This window comes from Python bivittatus, unplaced genomic scaffold (genome assembly GCF_059951505.1).
Source record: "Python bivittatus isolate LINGU-HERP-01145 unplaced genomic scaffold, Pbiv_v1 ctg000610_np1212, whole genome shotgun sequence".
Lineage (NCBI taxonomy): Eukaryota > Metazoa > Chordata > Lepidosauria > Squamata > Pythonidae > Python > Python bivittatus.
The window spans coordinates 47,321,755-47,341,230 of NW_028277088.1; the positions used below are offsets into that span (position 1 = coordinate 47,321,755).

Consider the following 19,476-nt stretch of genomic DNA (forward strand, 5'->3'; position numbering starts at 1 on the left):
ATGTAAGACTGAGTTTACTTTTAAAATCTAACTTTAGTACAAACCAGATATGACTGCCGGCTGGACCGGTATGAATGCCTAGCCTTCTCAGAATCTTCCTAAGAAGGGAAACATCAGGTATTGTTAAAAAAATAATAAAAAAACAGAAGAATGCTATTTTAACCAAGAAAATTATTCTAAAATGGAGAGGTTACTGAAATGGTGGAAGCTAGTTTTCATACAAATGTGTATTACAAGATTCAATTTCCTATGTAACATTAGTTTATTTAATTATTTCTCAATCTCCCAATATATTATAGCAACAAGCCATTATGTTAGTTCTAATTTAATTGTTTAAATTTAATGTTTTAAATTAATGAATTAAACTTGCATTACTTTACAGATAATAAAAATATTGGTCAAGCAAAAAAAAAGGTTGTTTAGCGATTAAGCACAGGTGTCATTTTTTCCTGTGTTAGAGAATTAACAATTCTTCTTTTAACATGGTTTTTAGCTTTTTGTATTTTATAAGCCCTTGTATTAATAATGCATCTGCAAAAATTCTATTCAATTCATCCAGAAAACCTTCTAATTAAAGCATTAAATTAACCAATCTAATCTGTTGTTATGATGAAGTGCTGTGCTGGGCTATACAAACAAGAGGTGAAAATATCTGGCATCTAGCAGTAAGCCAAAATGAATATTACATTACGTAGATGATAGATAAGAGGTTTATGAAAGCATACAGGTATTACAAAGTTTGATAGTTATATCCAGAGGAAAAGCACACAGATCAACAACTAACATGAAAATTGATATTTTAAGAAGTTTACACTAAATATATACAGTAACCAGCTCTGTAATAAAATAGAGTAGAAGTATATAGTTTTTCAGCCCATGAAAGTTTTGGGTGCAGCTTGCAGAGATCTTCCTAAGTTGGTATCAAATTGTAATTTTTAATGCATCAGAAGGATGAAATTGATGGAAAGTAACTTTATTGGCTATATATAATTTATATATTATATAAATTATATAAATAATTTATATATATATAAATTATAATAAATTAAGCTATATATAAATTATATATATATATATATATGATATATATATATACATATATGTATATATATATATATATATATAATTTATATATAATCTTAATTACATTTAAATATAAATAATAATTTAGTTTTGGGAATGCATTTTCTGGCATATGCATGGATATGCAACTTCCAAGCATAAAATTATTTGCCTTTATAAAGGCTCTTTCTCTTAGAATTATAATTAAAAAACACCTGTGCAGTACTTATGTATACTTTTAATCTATTAAAATCTAGATTTGGGTCAAATCTGAGGTAACTTTTCACTGTAAGGAGACTATAGGAGAGGTGGTTTGTTAAGGATGAATTGAGGAGGGTCATTATTTTTTTTAAATGTGATATGCTATTTCAGGGCTCATACTACATGTGTTTCCCTTTTAAAATGGCAAGAAAATTTAATTTTTCAGCAATCATAACCAGAATGGACTCAGAAGACTGCATTCTGCCAACCCCAGGCTACTGATATTTCATGTATACTATCATGTATAGAGTCGCTTTGTGTTAGATGGATGGCTATACTATATAAATGTGACAAACAAACAAACAAATAAATAAAATGTATAGTTACCTGCTACATAAATGGTAAGAAAATAGCCAACAGCTATAAGTTGGAACTGTGACACAGTAAAATTAAAAAACTAAAAAAAAAAAAAGTACTAGAAGTCCATTACTATTATTTATGTCATATATTTTGTAGTTTAAATGATATATTTGATCCAATGTAACCAGATGATATATTAATATAAATATTAGATGCTTTATGCTTTATAATTTATAATACTTATTCTACAGATAGGAGATTCCTCTTCTAAGAAGTATTATTTTTGAATAATTAGAGATAGTAATTAATATAAAGTGAAAATAAATGATAAAAAGTAAGTACATTTATCATTAAAATTCAGAATGAGATTACAAACGATATGGGTGAAGTTGACCTATGCTATATTACATAGATATGTGACTTTCTGTTAAAGAAAGACATTGATCCAATTCTTAAGCTGCATAAGGTAAGTCTTTATACTGGGTCATTTTTTGACATTCCGTCCACTTACTATTGTTTTTATATCACAGATCTTTACATCAGAGAAGGTTCCTTTAACATACAACATAATTTAACTTGCATATAATACAATTGCTGCAAAGTTCCAAACTATTTACTAAATAAAGAGTAGCCACAGAAAACCAAGCTTACTTTGTCTTGATTAAATTTACACAAGACAGAGATGACATAATATAAAATTATATCCTTTTGCAATCATTTATTCAATACTGGAATGATACATATCATTTTGGACATGACCCAACAAAGCCTGAGTACCTTAAAATTCTAGGAATTACAACAGGAGACTTATCCAAATTATGATGATGCAGAACAGTTTCTTCTATATTCATATTTGTATTAATCAGCATGTTTATGTAAATGAAAATATCTTTATACATTTAAAAAGTTTTTACTTCATGACACACTTATCATGAAATTTCACATACTAAATATTAGTAAATGAAACACCGCAATCAGATTAGTTTTCCAGGACAAAACCATCACAAAACACACAATCCTGGCCTACCATCCACCTTTGGATATGTCCCCATTTTCTATCATAAGAACGCTGAGAAAGCTACAAGAAGGTAGAAATTCTGATTTAAAGAGGATAAAGCTCTAGTAACAATAGAGTCATCTTTCAAATTTTGCTTACAAAATACAAAAGTTATTTTGCAATACTGTCTAGAAAAGTAGAATTCTACTAGCAATTTTAAAGGTTAAATGCAATAACATAAGAACAAAATAGGCTACATTTGACCAATATTTCAATACCAATACATTAGTAATGATGCACATAATGAAGGCATTGTTAAAACTACCACAAATCCTCATATACTTACCACAAGTTCTATCACATAAAACAGAGTAAACTGTTTTTACAATATAGAAATGTTGTTCTATATCATGAGGGGCAACCCATATTCTGCACATGGTTCCTAGTAGCCTTTTGTGCAGACTGTCTTTGCTTCACTTGATTTCTCTAGCACAAAGCACTCTCTTCTATAGAATTGTAATAGTATAGCTGCTATAGCAACTTAGAGTTATTGTACTACAAAAGTCCTCTTTGTCCTCTTCCACCACACAGTGGGGAGGCCATGTATATGTCTATACACATAAACCCATACATGTATTCACCCACTATTACATATGGCATCATATGTAATGTTTCACCTAAAAACACTGCACACCTCTGCTAAAGAATAACATATTCAATATACTATAAAGATATCTATAGTAGTAACATTTTCTTTTAAAAGCTTTCTACATTATATTTTTTAAGGAAAAGGAAATCTAACGCTTGTATACTCTAGTAAATTTAAGACAGTAACAGTATTTTCTTCTGATGGTACATACCTCTTTCTGTTGTCGTTCCAATTCCCTCATGCGTATATCCCTTGCTTCTGCTCGGGCTGCACGTTTGGCTGCAAGGCGTGCTTCTGCCTGTTACATTGAAAAAAAATGTACATGCAGTTAACAAATCCAGCATCACTAAAATTCAGCACAAAACAGTTAAGAATCAACTTTTCCACAATTATTTTAGGTTTTTAGAAAAATGTTAATATTAAAAGGGAGGGAGGGAGGAAGAGAAGAAGGAAAAATCTGTGTACTTTTAATTATACAAAAAAGAAATCTAGTTTTCGGTAACAGGCTTAAGGTTTGCTGTAAAGATACATAATGATTATAACATTAGCTGTTAAGAAATGGACATCCTGTTATGAAATGTTTAAGAATTCTTTGCATAACACTAGTCTCATATTTGGTCACTCATCTGTATACACAAAGACCAATTATTTCACTAATAAGCTATAAGTACTTTCTCTGGTTTACTCTAACTAGTAGATGTCATTGTACAGATTTGCCAGAAGCTATAATTGTGCAGACTCACATAACAATGGCCACTTGAAACTATACACTGGATGGGTGGTCTGTAGTCACACCATTAGGAGAGCAAGAATCTCTAGGCATGTTTGAACCACTAAGCATGCTGATGAAGGTTACATTCTCTGAGTATACCAACTGAGCATAAGTTCCAACTTAATAATTGTTCCAAGAAGTATAATTACCTATTCTGAAATAAAACATTGATTTCCAGGTTATAACTGTCACTTAATTTTGAACAAATTTACCAACCTCTCTAGCAATATGACCTAAGGCTTCATCTTCTGCAGAAAATCTGTCCTTCACTGGAGTTCTTTTCCTTCCTGAGCCAGGAGTCCCCATGTTAATATAATCTCAGATAGTGTGTCACAGTAATGGTTTAAATCCAAGTACCCAGATCTGAAATAAAGTAAAAATATTAAGTGGATTACTTTCATGATATACATTTGCCTATACCTTGAAAATAATTTTTCAATAATTACATTTCCCCAGGTTGTTCATGGTTGAAATACTACCAGTGAATAGCATTTCATAATGTATTTTCAAAACTAACTACATTTTAGGGACTTAAAAGCAACATTCGTTTTGCAAAAATTGTTTTCTAAACAATCTAAACATTTTGTGTAGCATGTAGTTTAACATAATTTTCCCCTGCATTCCAATTATTTTAGTTAAACTATGTTCTGGATTTTGTCTTATTAGCTATTCCTGCCTTTTTAAAATTACTAATTATGTCTTTTATGCTGTAACATTTATATTCTCTTAAACCTTACAGATATAAGTAAGTATTTATTTCAGGTCAATAAGCCAATATCCCAAATATTTATCTACAATTCTATCTAAACATTTTGCTATGTGTTTGAAATAATTATTGATATAGGAATTAGAATGAATTACCAACATAATGTTCACAAGAGAGTAATGTAAGATGATCTACCATACAGAAATAAACAAACATTCCTTGAAATGTGATAGGCAAAATTAGCACCAGGAAATCATAATTTATTCTGTATCCACCAAGAATCCTTCCAGAAGTAGCAAGACAAACAAAAGCCCCTTGATACAAGAAAGCAAAACACTGACATAACCTGCTAATAAGCAGCACAACTACTCTTGATATTAAAACCAGTAATTCCAATGGAGCACCCAACACAGAGCTCCTTTTATGTTGTCTGGCTTCCCAGACCAGGACTTCGCAATAAATTTCAGTCTCCCCTCCCCCGCTCTCAGATTTTATACAGCTTAAATGTGCTACTAGGCTCAAACTTGACTGAAATCTCTGAAAAATTTTACACTGAATGGTTAAGTAAGAATATTGATTGCTAATGACATGGGAGTTGCCGGTCAGAATGACTGGCTCTCCAGCGGTTCAAGCCCAGCCCTGCGGGACAGGGTAAGCTCCTGTCCCTTGTCCTAGCTCCTTGCTCACCCAGCAATTCGAAAGCTATTCCATCTGCGAGTAGATAAATGGGTACTCCCGTTTAGATGGGAGGAACTGGTGGTGCTGCGCAGGGGAGCAAAATACCGGTGCTGGCCGAACTCCGAATGCAGCCGGCATGAGCGGCGAGGAAGATCTATGGAGGAGAAAAAAGCCCGGATGACCCCCTAGCTACCCCTGCCGGTCACATAACGTAATTAATTGTATAATTGTAATTTTATGATATGTACTTTGTGAGCCGCCCAGAGTTCCCCATTGGGGGGAGATGGGCGGACAATAAATCGAATGTATAAATAAATAAATAAATAAATAAATAAATTACAACAAAGTCATACTGAAAAGATGACTGCCCTCTGTCAGCACGAGGGTGCACTTTTCCTCTTATACCCATAGCAGTTTAAACCTGTTTTTTTCTCCTCCTGCTCTTCCCACATTTCAATGGACTTTTTGACCAGGCCTTCATGGCCTCGAAGCCAAGCCTTTGCTGGTTACTGACATAACTGATATCTGTACACTGAGAAATGGTAGCCCTCAGGTGATCTCTCACATTCAAAGTTGATTTCTTCACCTTCATGAATAGCCTATTCATTATGAGAATTTATGATTGATGAATATTTTCTCTGAATTATAAGGCATTTTTCCATTCACACAGAGACTACTAACTAATGGCAATTTTAAAACAAATTTTAGGTTTCATTCGCAAAGAAATTTAGAGGAAGATTAATCACACTGAGCTTTGTTGGATATGTTTAAAATTACACAATTTAATCAAATTGCACAGATACTTGAGGTAAATCTCAATGATTTAAAAGTGTTTCTAGATGCAAATTACTATGACATACATGCCTAAAAATAGTATTACCAATCTAACTTGACACATTCCACTTGCAGCTTGTGGCTTGTATGTTCTCTTTCATAAAATATGTTGACTTACAACTCAGTCTAACTTTTATCCTATATACTAAAAGCAAAAACACCAAAACACCTCTTAGTTTTAATGCCATTTTAAAATAATTTTTTTTTAAATAAAAGCCCATTTTCATGTGTGGTGGGGAAAAGTTGCTAAGACAGCTATGTCTTCAGTACAGTATAACAGCTGTCTGAGAGCTTATTGTTCCTTCTTCCTGAATGGTATGAGGAAATAGAAGAGACAACTGAACAAAGTCTATCTATATCATGGTAAATGAATGACATAAATAGATCAAAAGAAGAACAGTTATAGGAAAACATCACCTTTGAGACACATTAGCATCTGTTTAAAGTACTATATTTTTCCATAAACAATTTACCTGTAAAGGGTGGTGAAATGGAAATGGCTGTTGTCATCTTCCAAGCATGAATGTCTTGGAAGATGAGACTGAAGTTCTTCAGTTGCCTGGAAAGGGCTGCTTCAAACTGAATTTAACACTTTTGGTAAGTCCTAAAGAGTTAGTCTATGCAAAGCACTTGAGAGAGGAGCTTCACAAAGTACATTAGAGCAAATGAAACCCCTCTTTTCAAAGCATTAAAATAGTATTCTTTGCAAGGCTTGTGTGGCTGCTTCAAAAGCTGTTCAAACATGCACACACAGACATTTCCCAAGAGGCCACCAATGAAAAGAAGTGGCCCTTCATGCATACACATGCATATACAAGCTTTGCAAAGAATATGGCTACTTTAAAGCTTTGAAGAGAAGTACATCACCTCTTTTAAAAGTTTTCCATTGAGAATCAAACTGGCTTAATTCTCTTTTTTCCTGTCTTCTCCACCCTGTTTTGTTTTCTATTTTCTTTTCCCTTCCAATGCAGATACTCTTTCTCTTATTCATCTTCTTATTTAATTTTCTTCTTTTTCTGTTTCTGCTCAAAAGAAACAGAATGTATTTGTGAGTGTAGTGTGTTTCGGTGTATGACAGAATGCTTGATATATGCAAATGAACATCAATTTTATAAATGGGACATCTTATTCTATTAGCAACATTTCAACTTCTACTTACTAATCATTAATATATATTTATTTTTAATCCTGGCTCCACTTTCTTTCAGAATGTTGCTATGGCAGGTAAAATTTACAAATATTCATACATAAAATTTATTGGTTGGAGATCTTTAGGACTAGTTTCATCCAGAATTGGAAACAGTAGGTCGACAAGATAAAAAAAACAAGGCACTTGTTTGTCAATGTTCATAATTTTTTCTCTCTAGCTTTGTTTTTTGAGATCTTAAATTCAGAGGCATCTTCCTTTGAAGTAAATACAGTACCTACTTTCTCCACTGTCATGCTCAATTTAGCTACAGTGGATGATTCAGCATCAGTGCAATGATATAGTAATTCATCTTACAAGACAATAAGTATTTCTAGCATTAATTTCACAAATGAATGGGCAGAGGAAAGGCATCCATTCAAACAGGGAAAGTTTTAAAAATGAAGAACTGAGCAACTACCATGCAATTAAAGGATTATTTGAAGAACGTTAAAAACTATGAATAAATTCTGCAAGATCTTGCAATTCTTAGTTTAACTATTCAAACATTGAAGCAAAACATACTGCCTCAAACTAAGATCAGGAAACTGAAAATCATCACCTGAAGGAAAAGGGGAGACTATATAAGTCCAAGTTTCTTCCAGGCTCATTCACCTCTAAATAGTTTATAAATTCAGTTTATAAATTAGTAAATGAAATTACTTTCATGTGAATATGTGGAACCTTTAGACCCCCACCCCATGGCAGAGAGACACATTACAGGGTATATCATTCTGAACCTCATGTATTGCTATCTGCTCTATGCCTGTGTCAAAAGACAGTATATCAAATGTATGCAATATACTGAACCGCCCCACTTGAAATGTACTATAAATATAAAAGGCATATCTTTTTTTCCTAAAGCACGAATAGATTTTAGAAACCACAAAAAATGATATAAACAGTCATCATTTACATGCATACATATGTACAAATTGTTACCATATAGCCTTGTGTTCTTTAACTCAGACTATTCTAATTTGGATTGTATTGCCCTACCTAGGGACCACCACCGCCACCACCACCACCACCATCTATCCTGCCTTTATTTGTACAACTCAAGGCAGCATACATAATGCTTCTGACTATTTTTCCCACAATAACAACCCTGTGAGGTGTGTTACGCTGAGAGAAAGTAACTGACCCAAAGGCATACAGCTGGCTTTCATGCCTAATGGAAGATTATGGTTCTAACTTGGTTCTAGGTTCTCATGGTTCTAGTTTCTGGTCCAACAGAATGGTTCTAGTTTCTGGTCCAACATCTTAACCACTACACCAAAGTGGCTTGTACTTGCATGTAATTTTGTCCTTCATCACTACTGACTTGCAGCATCCAACTAAGGAGGAAACAATCAACAGTTCTCCCATTCCCCCAAAAAGCAGCAAGATCTGGATCTTGATGTAGATGCTTTAAGGTAAAAGTGAAAAAGTGCAAAATGCCAAAATCACTCCTGTGGCACTCCAGAGTGGGTAGAGTCAAAGCCTTACTTTTTTCATATTTTTTTTTAAATTTTGAAGTGGAGTTAAGGGGCAAAATTGGTGCTTCAAGCTGCACAAAGTCTTAAGGCAGAGAAAAGGCATCCATTCAAACAGGGAAAAATTAAAAAATGAAGAGCTGAACAACTATTATGCAATTAAAGGATTATTTCAAGAATGTTAAAAACTGTTAATAAATTCTGCAAGGCTCTGCAATTCTTAGTTTAACTATGCAAATACTGAAGCAAAGCATACTGCCTCAAACTAAGATCAGGGAGTCACAAAGTCTTAAGGCATCCATCTCACTCCTTATACCTTCTAAGATTTGACCGTACTTTTAGAATCCGTCCTCAAAACACTGTCCAAAACCTGCTGTGGGCATCAAGCTGATGGAAAAAGTGCACTTATAATTAGAATACTGTTTTTAAAGAGCATGCACTTTTTCTTCTGTGCCATTTTCATTGCAAATACTTTATTTCTAAACACAATGTTAAGTTATAACCTTTAAATAATTAAACCATTTGGGAACTGGATACCTTAAAGATGATCAATATAACCAACACTACTATACTGGGCCCCCTGTAGTGAACTGAGAACAGTCTGCTTTATCTCCCATCATAAAATGAGAAACAGCTGGTAGAAACAAGTGAAAGGTCTTTTCTGTGACAGCATCAAGATAATGACATTTTTTCCTTTGAGAAATCTATTCTTTGCTTTTCTATCACCAAGTTAGCATGGTTTTATTTAAGCAGGGGATTTGATTTCTGGTTCATGAAATTTAATCTGGAACAATACATTTTCTTATGTTGTGCTTCCACAACATTTTAGTGATATTGTCTATATAGGTGCTATAAAAAGCTCAATTAAAAGAGGAAGATAAGGATATAAATTCCATGTATATAAATGTATGGTAACAAAGTTGCATGGAAAGCCTAATACAGTGGTACCTCGGGATACGAACGCCTCTACTAACGAACATTTCGGGTTACGACCAGCTTCGGCAGGAAAATTTTACCTCGGGTTATGAACTTGCCTCTACTTACGAACCGGATCCGCGGCCATTTTCCCTGCTGTCACGCAGTCGCGGCTTCCTGTGGGCGAGGTCGCAGTAGCAAGGAGATGTTCGGTGAGGCTCGTGGTGTGTTTTGCGGTGTTTTGTGAAGGTTTTTGGTGTGCGTGTTAGCATGGCTCCAAAGAAAATGCAGAGCAGGCTTGGCGGGAGTCAGGCTCTGAAGAGGAAATTGCCTCGGGTTGCGACCAAATTCGGGTGGAGGGCGGAACGGATTAACCGGATTTACAGTGAACCCTATGGGGAAATTCGCCTCGGGTTGCGACCAAATTCGGAGGGCGGAACGGATTAACCAGATTTACATTGAACCCTATGGGAAACTTTACCTCGACTTGAGACCAACTCGAGTTGCAACCAGAGTCACGGAACGGATTAAGTTCGTATCCCGAGGTACCACTGTACTAGGAATCATAGATGGTATGTTGAGAGAAGAAAAAGCAAAAGATGAATGGAAAGCAGGTTAAGGAAAACAGCCTTCTAAGAAATTCTAAACTTAGGGCTGAATGGGAAGTTCTGAAGAGTAATGGATGTTCATTAAAATGGGAAAGTATTTGAAAAAACATTGAAGAATTCTTATCAGTCAAGAAATATTTAGCAGAACCTATGATCAGATGACAGCCAAAGTGGCACAGTGGTTATGTAGCATGGATTCAACCATAAAGGACTCATTGTGTAACTCTGTGCTATACACTATCTTGTAGCCTAAGCTACCTCATATGATGGCTATTACTGGAGAAAACTGGATAAGGGAGTGCTATGTTTGCAGCCTTGGGTTCTATAAGGAAAACCAGGATATAAATCTAACAAGTGAATATATGAAATAAATGCATGGATAAGAAGAGAAGTTCTAAAGAGAAAAGGAGGCTAAGTGATAACAGGAGGACTGACTAATATTAATAAAGTAAATTATATAAGTTTGCTGATTAATGGTATGTATATTTCTCTTATGTACTTACTGAGGCTAGTTGTCTGCAAAACATTAAACTTAGAAGCTGCTAAAGTAACCTAATGTTTTACTTATAAATTATACATTTATAATTATAAAAATGGAAAATGTTAAACACTGGGAAAATTTCAATCTCATATCATTGGCAAAAAGAAGGAATTAAGGAAAAACTTGGACCAAAGCTTCAGAGATATATGCTGTTAATAAAAATTGATAAAAGGATGAACATATTTGTATACTCAGTCATATCTTTGCTTATAACAATCATACTTGCTTCCTTTAAAATTAATTTTATGATGTTTCATGTTGTATATTGCTTTTGATAAATGAGAAACGTGTTTGTTTAATTGACATATCTAAAGCAAGCAAAAATGTTACAAGAAAATCACATTAATTTGTGCTTTATTGATCTTGAATGGGACATAGTTTATATAAGCACTAAACAACACCAAAAAAATATTAAAAATCACAAAAAGCCAATGTCACATCATTTAACTTATTGATTTTCCAGGAAAGTGTGTCCAACATCAATACTATCATACTTTCAGCACCAAGAAAAGTTGTGGCATTTTATTCTCTCGGGCTTGTTAAAATATTTCTTATTATTATTCCTTATATCTTTTTGGTACTTGCCTTTGTAAGCTTTGCCAAGAGTTGGTATATAAAACAAAATTAAAGGCCAACTGTAGGTACAGGATTCTGGCTACCTGGGAAAAAAGTATTGTTCTAGAACTATTAAGAATTTCTGTTAAGGCCCAATTCAAGCAAAGATTAATTATGGTGACTCAAATTTCTTATTGGATTTATTGAAAACTTATATTTATATAATCATTTCAATATTCAGTATAAACCAAATATTACACACTTGCATGAAAATAAAATGGCAACAATTTATTCTAGTTAAAATGATTTCGGAAGCTTAACACCTGCTCTCATTATGCCTGTTTTCTAACAAGAGAGCTAACTGGCAGAGTATCTGAGCAAATTATATTTTTAGTACAGATAACCACCTTTTTTTCTGGTTTTAGGACCTGCAGTATTCCCAGTAAGTTAAAATTATAACCATGCAGTTGCAAAGCTATAAATGTTTGTTAATACTGCTTTTATTTGGCCGTTTGATCTGACACATTTATAATTTCTTCATGTTGTTGCTTAGTCTTGGATGATAGCCAGCAATTTATATAATCAGCATTCCTACAAGAAAATAAATATATTTCCCCTATGCTGATTCCTCCTCAAACACTGCCAAACTGATTGGGGATGTATCAAATTTTAGAAAGCATTTTGTTTATTTATGCCAATCTATAAAGACAAGAAGAGCAATTTTTAAAAAGTACGAAACCAATAACAAAATACAAAATCAATAACTATATTGCATGCACAGAATAAATCAGAACCAAAGGCATAATGGAATAAAATAGACTTAAAGGTCTTGAAAATGCAAGAAGTGCCAAAGGAACCTTGGAGGGGTGGTTGCAAGTGTGGGAGCAACCACATAGGAGGGCTGTCTCCTTGCCATGAACTTCATGAAATGGGGCAGGGGTGTCTTAACAGGGTTGACTTAAATGTTCATACTAGATGGGCAGAGAAAATTGTGGCAAGATGTAGATATATCCCAGTGGTCTGATCTTCAGTACCCTGTCATCTTCATTACCCTAAGTGCCTTTGAGCCCAATATGAACTCACAAACATTTTAAAGAAAGATGGCAGACAACTAGAAGCCAACATCTTGCTCTAAACTGGAGAATAGGACAAACTCCTTTGCCAATGCCTTATTAGAAGAAAACCAGGCAGAGAACTAGGCATTACTTGATTTGATATAGTAGGAAAAGGAATCAGAGAGACTGGAACTTGGCATGACCCAACAAAGTTTGAAGGCTTTGTACTAGGTACAGCAATTAAATTCTGTTCCTAGTCACATTTCACAAGCAGACTCAAGAAGGTTAGATAAGTACACTTCTTTCAGAAAATTAGGAAGGCATACATATGAAAAGATCTCAGTCTAACAATTAAGGAATCCTGCTTTTTATATATGTTAGTCCCAAGGTAGAATCCTGGGTCCCTTTTTCCCACCTTTTTGAATCAATGCCCATGTAGCTACTTGCTTGAAGGTTTCTGCTGTTGGGGTCCGTTGTTCACAAAACAACTTTCTCTAGCATGAGAATCAAAGATTCCTGCCTGAACCTTTACATAAGGTGGAGAAAGCAGAAGAAAGACTATGAAGTGGGGAGAAAGCAGGGATCCCCATGCTGAAAAAAAGGCTGTAAGTTCAAAGCTGTGTGTTTTAAGGTTCAGATTCTACATCTACTATTAGCTGCTTGGGCAAGCTACTTGTATTTTACCTTCACTGATTTGTCTTTCTGTGAAATTAATACTGAGTACTCACCATTATAGTTCTATTATGATGTACCTGTGCAACTTTTGCAAAACTCCAAATGCACTAATGACCCATGAAGAAGACTGCTATATACTAAGAAGAGAGAACTGATAAATCACTGAGCATTTGCAAAGATCATTCTACAAGTGGGAACAGTCCAACAGCTTTAACCATCTTTCATAAATCTTTTCTCGCTCTGATTTCCACATCCCTTCAATGACACAAATGTAATATTTAAACTGAGGGTCTAGAATTTATCTGATATTTGTATAACTATAATCTAGTTGAATTTAACTTCAAGGTTTCCTTATTTTTATTCCTTTATTTTTCAAATACATAGGTTACCATTTTTTTCTTATCCCTCAAGCTTTTCATGGTGTAAATTACAATTATGTGCTGGGAAAAGCAATTTAATTTTCCACACTATCAGGCTTATTATTGAACATTTTTAAAGCTATCTCTGAAGCTCTATATCTATTAGTAGGGATGTACAGGTATTCAGAACTGAAGTAGGAAAGGTGCTTCATATCTAGCATGGCTGTATTCACTGCATTTGTCACAGCATTTTAAAAAAGCTATGCCTCTTCCTAGTCTCGCAGGGCAGCTTGATACATCCCCAGCATTTGGAATCTCTTAAGTCATCAAAACACACTGGGAATCAGCCAGAAGAATGATTAAATGATATTAGAAAGAAAAATCTATTTATTTGCTAGATTTATATTCTTCTTTTTATTCAAGAGCTCAAGGAGGCATGCATAGAATTTCTTCCCCATTTTTGCCTGTAACAACAAACCTGTTAGGAAGATTGGGTTGAGAAAGCTACTGGTGAAAATCATCCAATACATTTCCATGGCTGAGAATGCACTTGAACCTGGGTCAAGGAATTGCTGATACATATAATTTGTGAACATTTTGTTTTTTTAAACAATGGCACAACGAAGGATGGCTTTTTAGCAATTCAGTTAATTGTTCTGTTCATAAGATAAAATTCCAATTGTTTTATTATAATCCTGTTTATATATGCAATGTTTGGTTAATTAGTTTGATGGAATAAAACTATTTAAAAAAAAATTAAAGTTTGTCTTAGATTTCAAAGTTCCTCCACTTAGCTCAGAAGGCCCTCAGTTTAGCAACTGCCTGTGCTTCAATACAGAATTCAGTCTTCACATTTTCATATTCAAGTCACTTTAGTTTTCTCGTCTAATCCACATAGATTATGCAATTATATTTCTTATTGCAATCAGCTGAGGAACTGTTCAGTACAAAAGATACAAAACTATAAATATAACTCCAAGGAATATTTCCAAAGGAATTCTTAAAATGTTGATGCTATAAATAATAAAGAAAATTAATATCATAAATGAGAGATGACATTTGTTAGCAATGATTTGAAGAGTAATTCTTAAACACCAGAATCCAGGTGCACATCCATAATAATACAATGTGAACAGTATTTTAGTGGAATTAGCTGTCAAGAAACCTGCCATTTAAATTTTATTTTTTATATTAGCATCTAATGAAATTAGTAGGACAATTCACAGTAACAGTCATAAGGAAGAATACAGTGGATCAAATTCTTATTCATTTGAGCAGAGTTCCACATTTCTTGAATTGTATCACTTCTTTTCCCCTTCCTTATAGCATTTCATTCCTTTTCCCAAGAAAAGGGACAATGGTTAATAATTCCTAACCAGACACCAAAAAGATAATTTTTTCTGCTTTGCTCCAGAAGTGTAAAACAGGTAGGTTACTATGTAGTGATCTAAACAAATTTGCATCTACAAAAAGTTTTGGAAATAATACACCTATTCAGATATAAATCCTGTTTAAGGATCAAAGTTGAATAATGCCACAGAAATTTCGGTTCATAGTCATCAAATTTTGCTGAAAACTTTGTTTCTTAGTTCAACCAAGGGGGAGAGCAATTTAACAAGTTAACACCCACTTGTCCCAGTTATATATCTTCATATCATTTCTCCAGTATCAGTCCAGACTTCTGGAAAATAAATAAACCTGACTATTCCCTGAATTCGAAGAGGCAAGAAGTGAACCAAAAACAGACCTGAAGAGAAACCAGCTCTATTTTTTTTCCAGAGATTCATCACACTTTAGATCATATAAAGATCACCCAAAAATGATAATCTAATTAATCTGAAATAATTATTCACTACTCAATTTAATGTGTGTGTGTGTGTGTTCATATTCTCATTTCATTTTTCAGCATGCATATTTACAGAGCTCTTATATTAATTGAACTAGGATTTATTTTTATTTCAGGACAGTTAATTTTATTTCTTATGCAAAGAGAAAAAACAGGTACTGAAAGAGAAGAAAATCCCTGTCCTTTTTTTTAAATCCTGGCTGAGAATACAAGTAGAAGTTTAAGACAACAAAAGGATAATTTTCTATTAAGTTAGATTGAGAATACACCCCAATGGAGTATTTAAACAATGTATAAAGAGGTAGATAACATGCATTGAGTTGAACTGACAAGCCTAGACCTCAATACAATTCCTTTACCTGTTATACTGCAATCCTCAGTGTACTTAAAATAAATTTCCACTGGATTGGATCCAATTGGGAAAAGCACTTATAATTTCTTGAATGGCTATCATGGAAAAAGTAAATCAGGCCAGAGGAACTAGACTTCACTACTGAGAAAAGCCTACCACACTAGACTTTACTACTGAGGGAAGATAACATTTATTTGGCCTTTTTAAGCCAAAAAAGCATCATAAGTATAAATCTAAACATCAGAATCCCCCAATATGTGTCATTTCAGGGGTATGGCAGAGCCCTACTGGTTCTAGAAACACATTCTTCCCCAAAACTAGCTTACGATGAGATCTACAATTAAACCACTGTTTTCTAGAGGAGGGTAACTGAAGAGGGGTGGAAAATGGCTAAAATAAGAAAGCAAAGTGTATCTCTGTTTTGTTGTTGTAAGTTGACTAGTGTTATTTGATGAGGCAGCATACAAATTTTGTCCATTAAATAAAGGAATAAATAAAATACTATAAGCATCTCACTTATTTCTGGAACAACTATAACACTATATTGTAGATATTTTTGTAATTCAAATCATGTGTCTGACAAAATAGATATTCATCCACAAAAACGTAAGGCAGAAATGAGGAACCTCTGGCAATTTCATCACTTCATCACTGACCAGACTGGCTAAGAGTTTCCCACCCATCGTTCTGTCAGTAGTTCTGAATTTCACAGGTTGCCTACTTATAACTCATGCTATAGTTTCTCTCCTCATTTTAAGAGTATCAAACACTACTATTTTCCTCAACTTGCACTTGATTCCTGAAGAGATCGATAACCAATTTCCCACACTGACGTTAAGACAATTTTAAATCAACTTAATCTTGATGCAGCACACTGAAATTAACAGGATTAGGAATGCAAATGTTGCTCTGAATGTGAAATAAGCAGTGAAAGGAATACCATTAAAAAGTCACAGTTGAAACATGCCCTTCTACCCACTGGCCAGGAGTTTCCCACCCATCATTCTGCCAGTAGTTCTGGAATTTCACAGGTTGCCTACTTACAACTCATGCTATAGTTTCTCTCCCCATTTTAAGAGCATCAAACACTATTTTCCTCCACTTGTACTTGATTCCTGAAGAAATCAATAACCAATTTCCCACACTGATGTTAAGACAATTTTAAATCAACTTAATCTTGATGCAGCACACTGAAATTAACAGGATTAGGAATGCAAATGTTGCTCTGAATGTGAAATAAGCAGGGAAAGGAATACTATTAAAAAGTCACAGTTGAAACATGCTCTTCTACCCACTGAACACAATTTCTAAATGCATGTCTAAAGCACAACATTTAGATCATGAATTCATTTGGGCAGCAATCTATTTTTTGCCTATGAAACCCTTTAAAGTACTATGCAACATTACTTATAATAGTGTACTTGTAAGAGATAACTACCACCACCTGAATTTAAGGGTGTTTTTTAAGATGTTTGTATCCCGCCTTTTCCAGTAGTAATGTATGGCTGTGAGAGCTGGACCATAAAAAAGGCCGAGCGCCGAAGAATTGATGCCTTTGAACTGTGGTGCTGGAGAAGACTCTTAAGAGTTCCCTGGACTGCTAGGAGGTCAAACCAGTCAATCTTAAAGGAAATCAACCCTGATTGCTCATTGGAAGGATCGATAATGAAGCTCAAGCTCAGATATTTTGGCCACCTAATGCGAAGAGAGATCTCTTTGGAGAAGACCCTGATGCTGGGAAAGATTGAAGGCAAAAGGAGAAGAGGACGGCAGAGGATGAGATGGTTAGATAGCATCACTGAAGCAATGAGCATGAAACTGACCAAACTCAGGGAGGCAGTGAAGGACAGGAAGGCCTGGCGCAATATGGTTCATGGGGTCACGAAGAGTCGGACACGACTTAACGACTAAACAACAACAACAACAATCCCGCCTTTATTATTTTTTATAAATAACCCCAGGCATCAAACATGCCTAATACTCCTTCCTTCTCCTCCTCCTATTTTCCCCACAACAACCCTGTGAGGTGAGTTGGGCTGAAAGAGAGTGACTGGCCCAAAGTCACCCCAGCTGTCTTTCAGGCCTAAGGCAGGACTGGAACTCAGTCTCCTGGTTTCTAGCCTGGTACCTTAACCACTAGACCAAACTGGCTCTGTGTTCATTCCCAAGTAAACATGCTTAGGATTATAATTTTAAACATAACAGAATTTTCTCTCAACTTGGCTAACGAACTATCAAGCTAACATCAGTAAAGTAAATATCCTGAATTTTCATCCTTTGCTATAAAGAACCGGTAGAAGGGCCAGTTTCCTTTCACAATAAGAAGACAGTTGAACCAGGCCAGTTTCCAACTTTTTCTCTGACTCACCCTCCAACCACACTTCCTGAGAAAGATCTTGTGAAGTATCCCTGAACTCCAAGCAACATCTTGTCAGAGACATTTAATGTAGGTTAACTTTCCCATAATGAAAAAATGAGGATCTGAGGTTTTACTAGAGGTACCCTTAAGCACCAGAACATTTATGTCTCAAAATGAACAATAATATTCAGGACGTCGTGGTAATTACGGGCACGCTAACTGAATCATAAACGACCGACACGGGTCGGGCCGTGCGAACACGGTCCAGAGCTTCCTGCGCGTCGGCCTATCCCTTCCGACAAGTCCGGGGGCACCAGGAATCCTTTCCCCGCCTACCATTCGCCCCAGAGAGGTGAAGGGTCCCCGCCCATCCTTCTGGCAGGAGCGGCTGCCAGCTTTCCATCCCAATTCCGGTTCTCACCCAGCGCCAGCGGCTCCGAGTTCTCTCGCCCGAGATCAGCTCAGTCCGAAGGGAAAGGACGAGACACTCCGGGCAAGCCGGTAGGGCGGGGCCGCGAAGGGCCCTAGGCGCACCAAAGATGAGGGAGCGCCGGGCTCTTCTCGGACTCCGCTGCCTGCTCGAAGGGGGAAAGGAAGCGGGCTTCTCCGGTTTGCCCCTCGCAGTGTCCTCTCTTTCTTCCTACGCAGCCTCCAGGTCGACCTTGTTTCACACCACCCGCACCGCAGCTTTTACCCCTTTTGTTTCCCGGCGTCGCTCCGCGGCCGCTCTGCCAGCGCGCGCCCGGAGTGTCACCAACGAGCTCAGGCAGCTGCAAGGAACCCTCCAACGGCGCGCGTGCGCGGCTCCTCGGCTGGAGGAGGAGGGCCCGTAAAAGGAAAACGCATGCGCAAGATTGACAAGCGGAGGCGAGCTTTCTGTGCCTGGAACGTAGCTGTAGGCTGCGCGTCTTAAGTTTCTCTCGGTCGCTGGGTCAGCAGGACCTATGGAAGCCGTTACAGTATGTGTGTCCTGCGGCTGTCATTAAGTCTCAGATCCATCCTGTGGCCACTTTCAAACCATAGGAGCACCCTCAATACTCCACGCGATAGAAGAAAGGAAACAGACGGTTCAGTGACGGTCTGAATAAAAACCTGATCGAAAAAATAAAATCCGAATCTTTTCTTTTGTTTAATGGAGGATATTATTTTAAAAACAATAATAACACACACCACACCTTTCTCCACAGAATTAGTTCTTTTTCATCCACCAAATTCTCATTTAAAAAAAAAAATTCTCTCAAAACACAGATCACAAATGTTTCTTCAGAATGAATCAGAAACCAGAGGATCC

At 35.7% G+C, this 19,476-nt stretch overlaps 1 protein-coding gene across 7 annotated transcripts in view; it reads right to left on the bottom strand.

Annotated features, from left to right (window-relative positions):
* LRRFIP2 (LRR binding FLII interacting protein 2) overlaps nucleotides 1–18,976 on the bottom strand; it is a 59,967-nt gene extending 40,991 nt beyond the window's left edge. For 3 of the 7 annotated variants that reach the window (XM_088149937.1, XM_088149935.1, XM_025165121.2), the window contains exons 1-5: nucleotides 18,607–18,967; nucleotides 4,258–4,404; nucleotides 3,481–3,567; nucleotides 2,651–2,701; nucleotides 45–98 (exon numbers count right to left, since the gene is read on the bottom strand). In XM_088149937.1, coding sequence (XP_088006063.1) covers nucleotides 45–98; nucleotides 2,651–2,701; nucleotides 3,481–3,567; nucleotides 4,258–4,347 — 282 coding nt within the window. In that variant the 5' untranslated portion in view covers nucleotides 4,348–4,404; nucleotides 18,607–18,967. Of the gene's footprint in view, nucleotides 1–44; nucleotides 99–2,650; nucleotides 2,702–3,480; nucleotides 3,568–4,257; nucleotides 4,405–18,606 lie in introns of all 7 variants that reach the window. The other 4 variants (XM_025165122.2, XM_025165124.2, XM_007425747.3 and 1 more) reach the window with 4 other exon arrangements.
* Nucleotides 18,977–19,476: the final 500 nt, after the last annotated feature.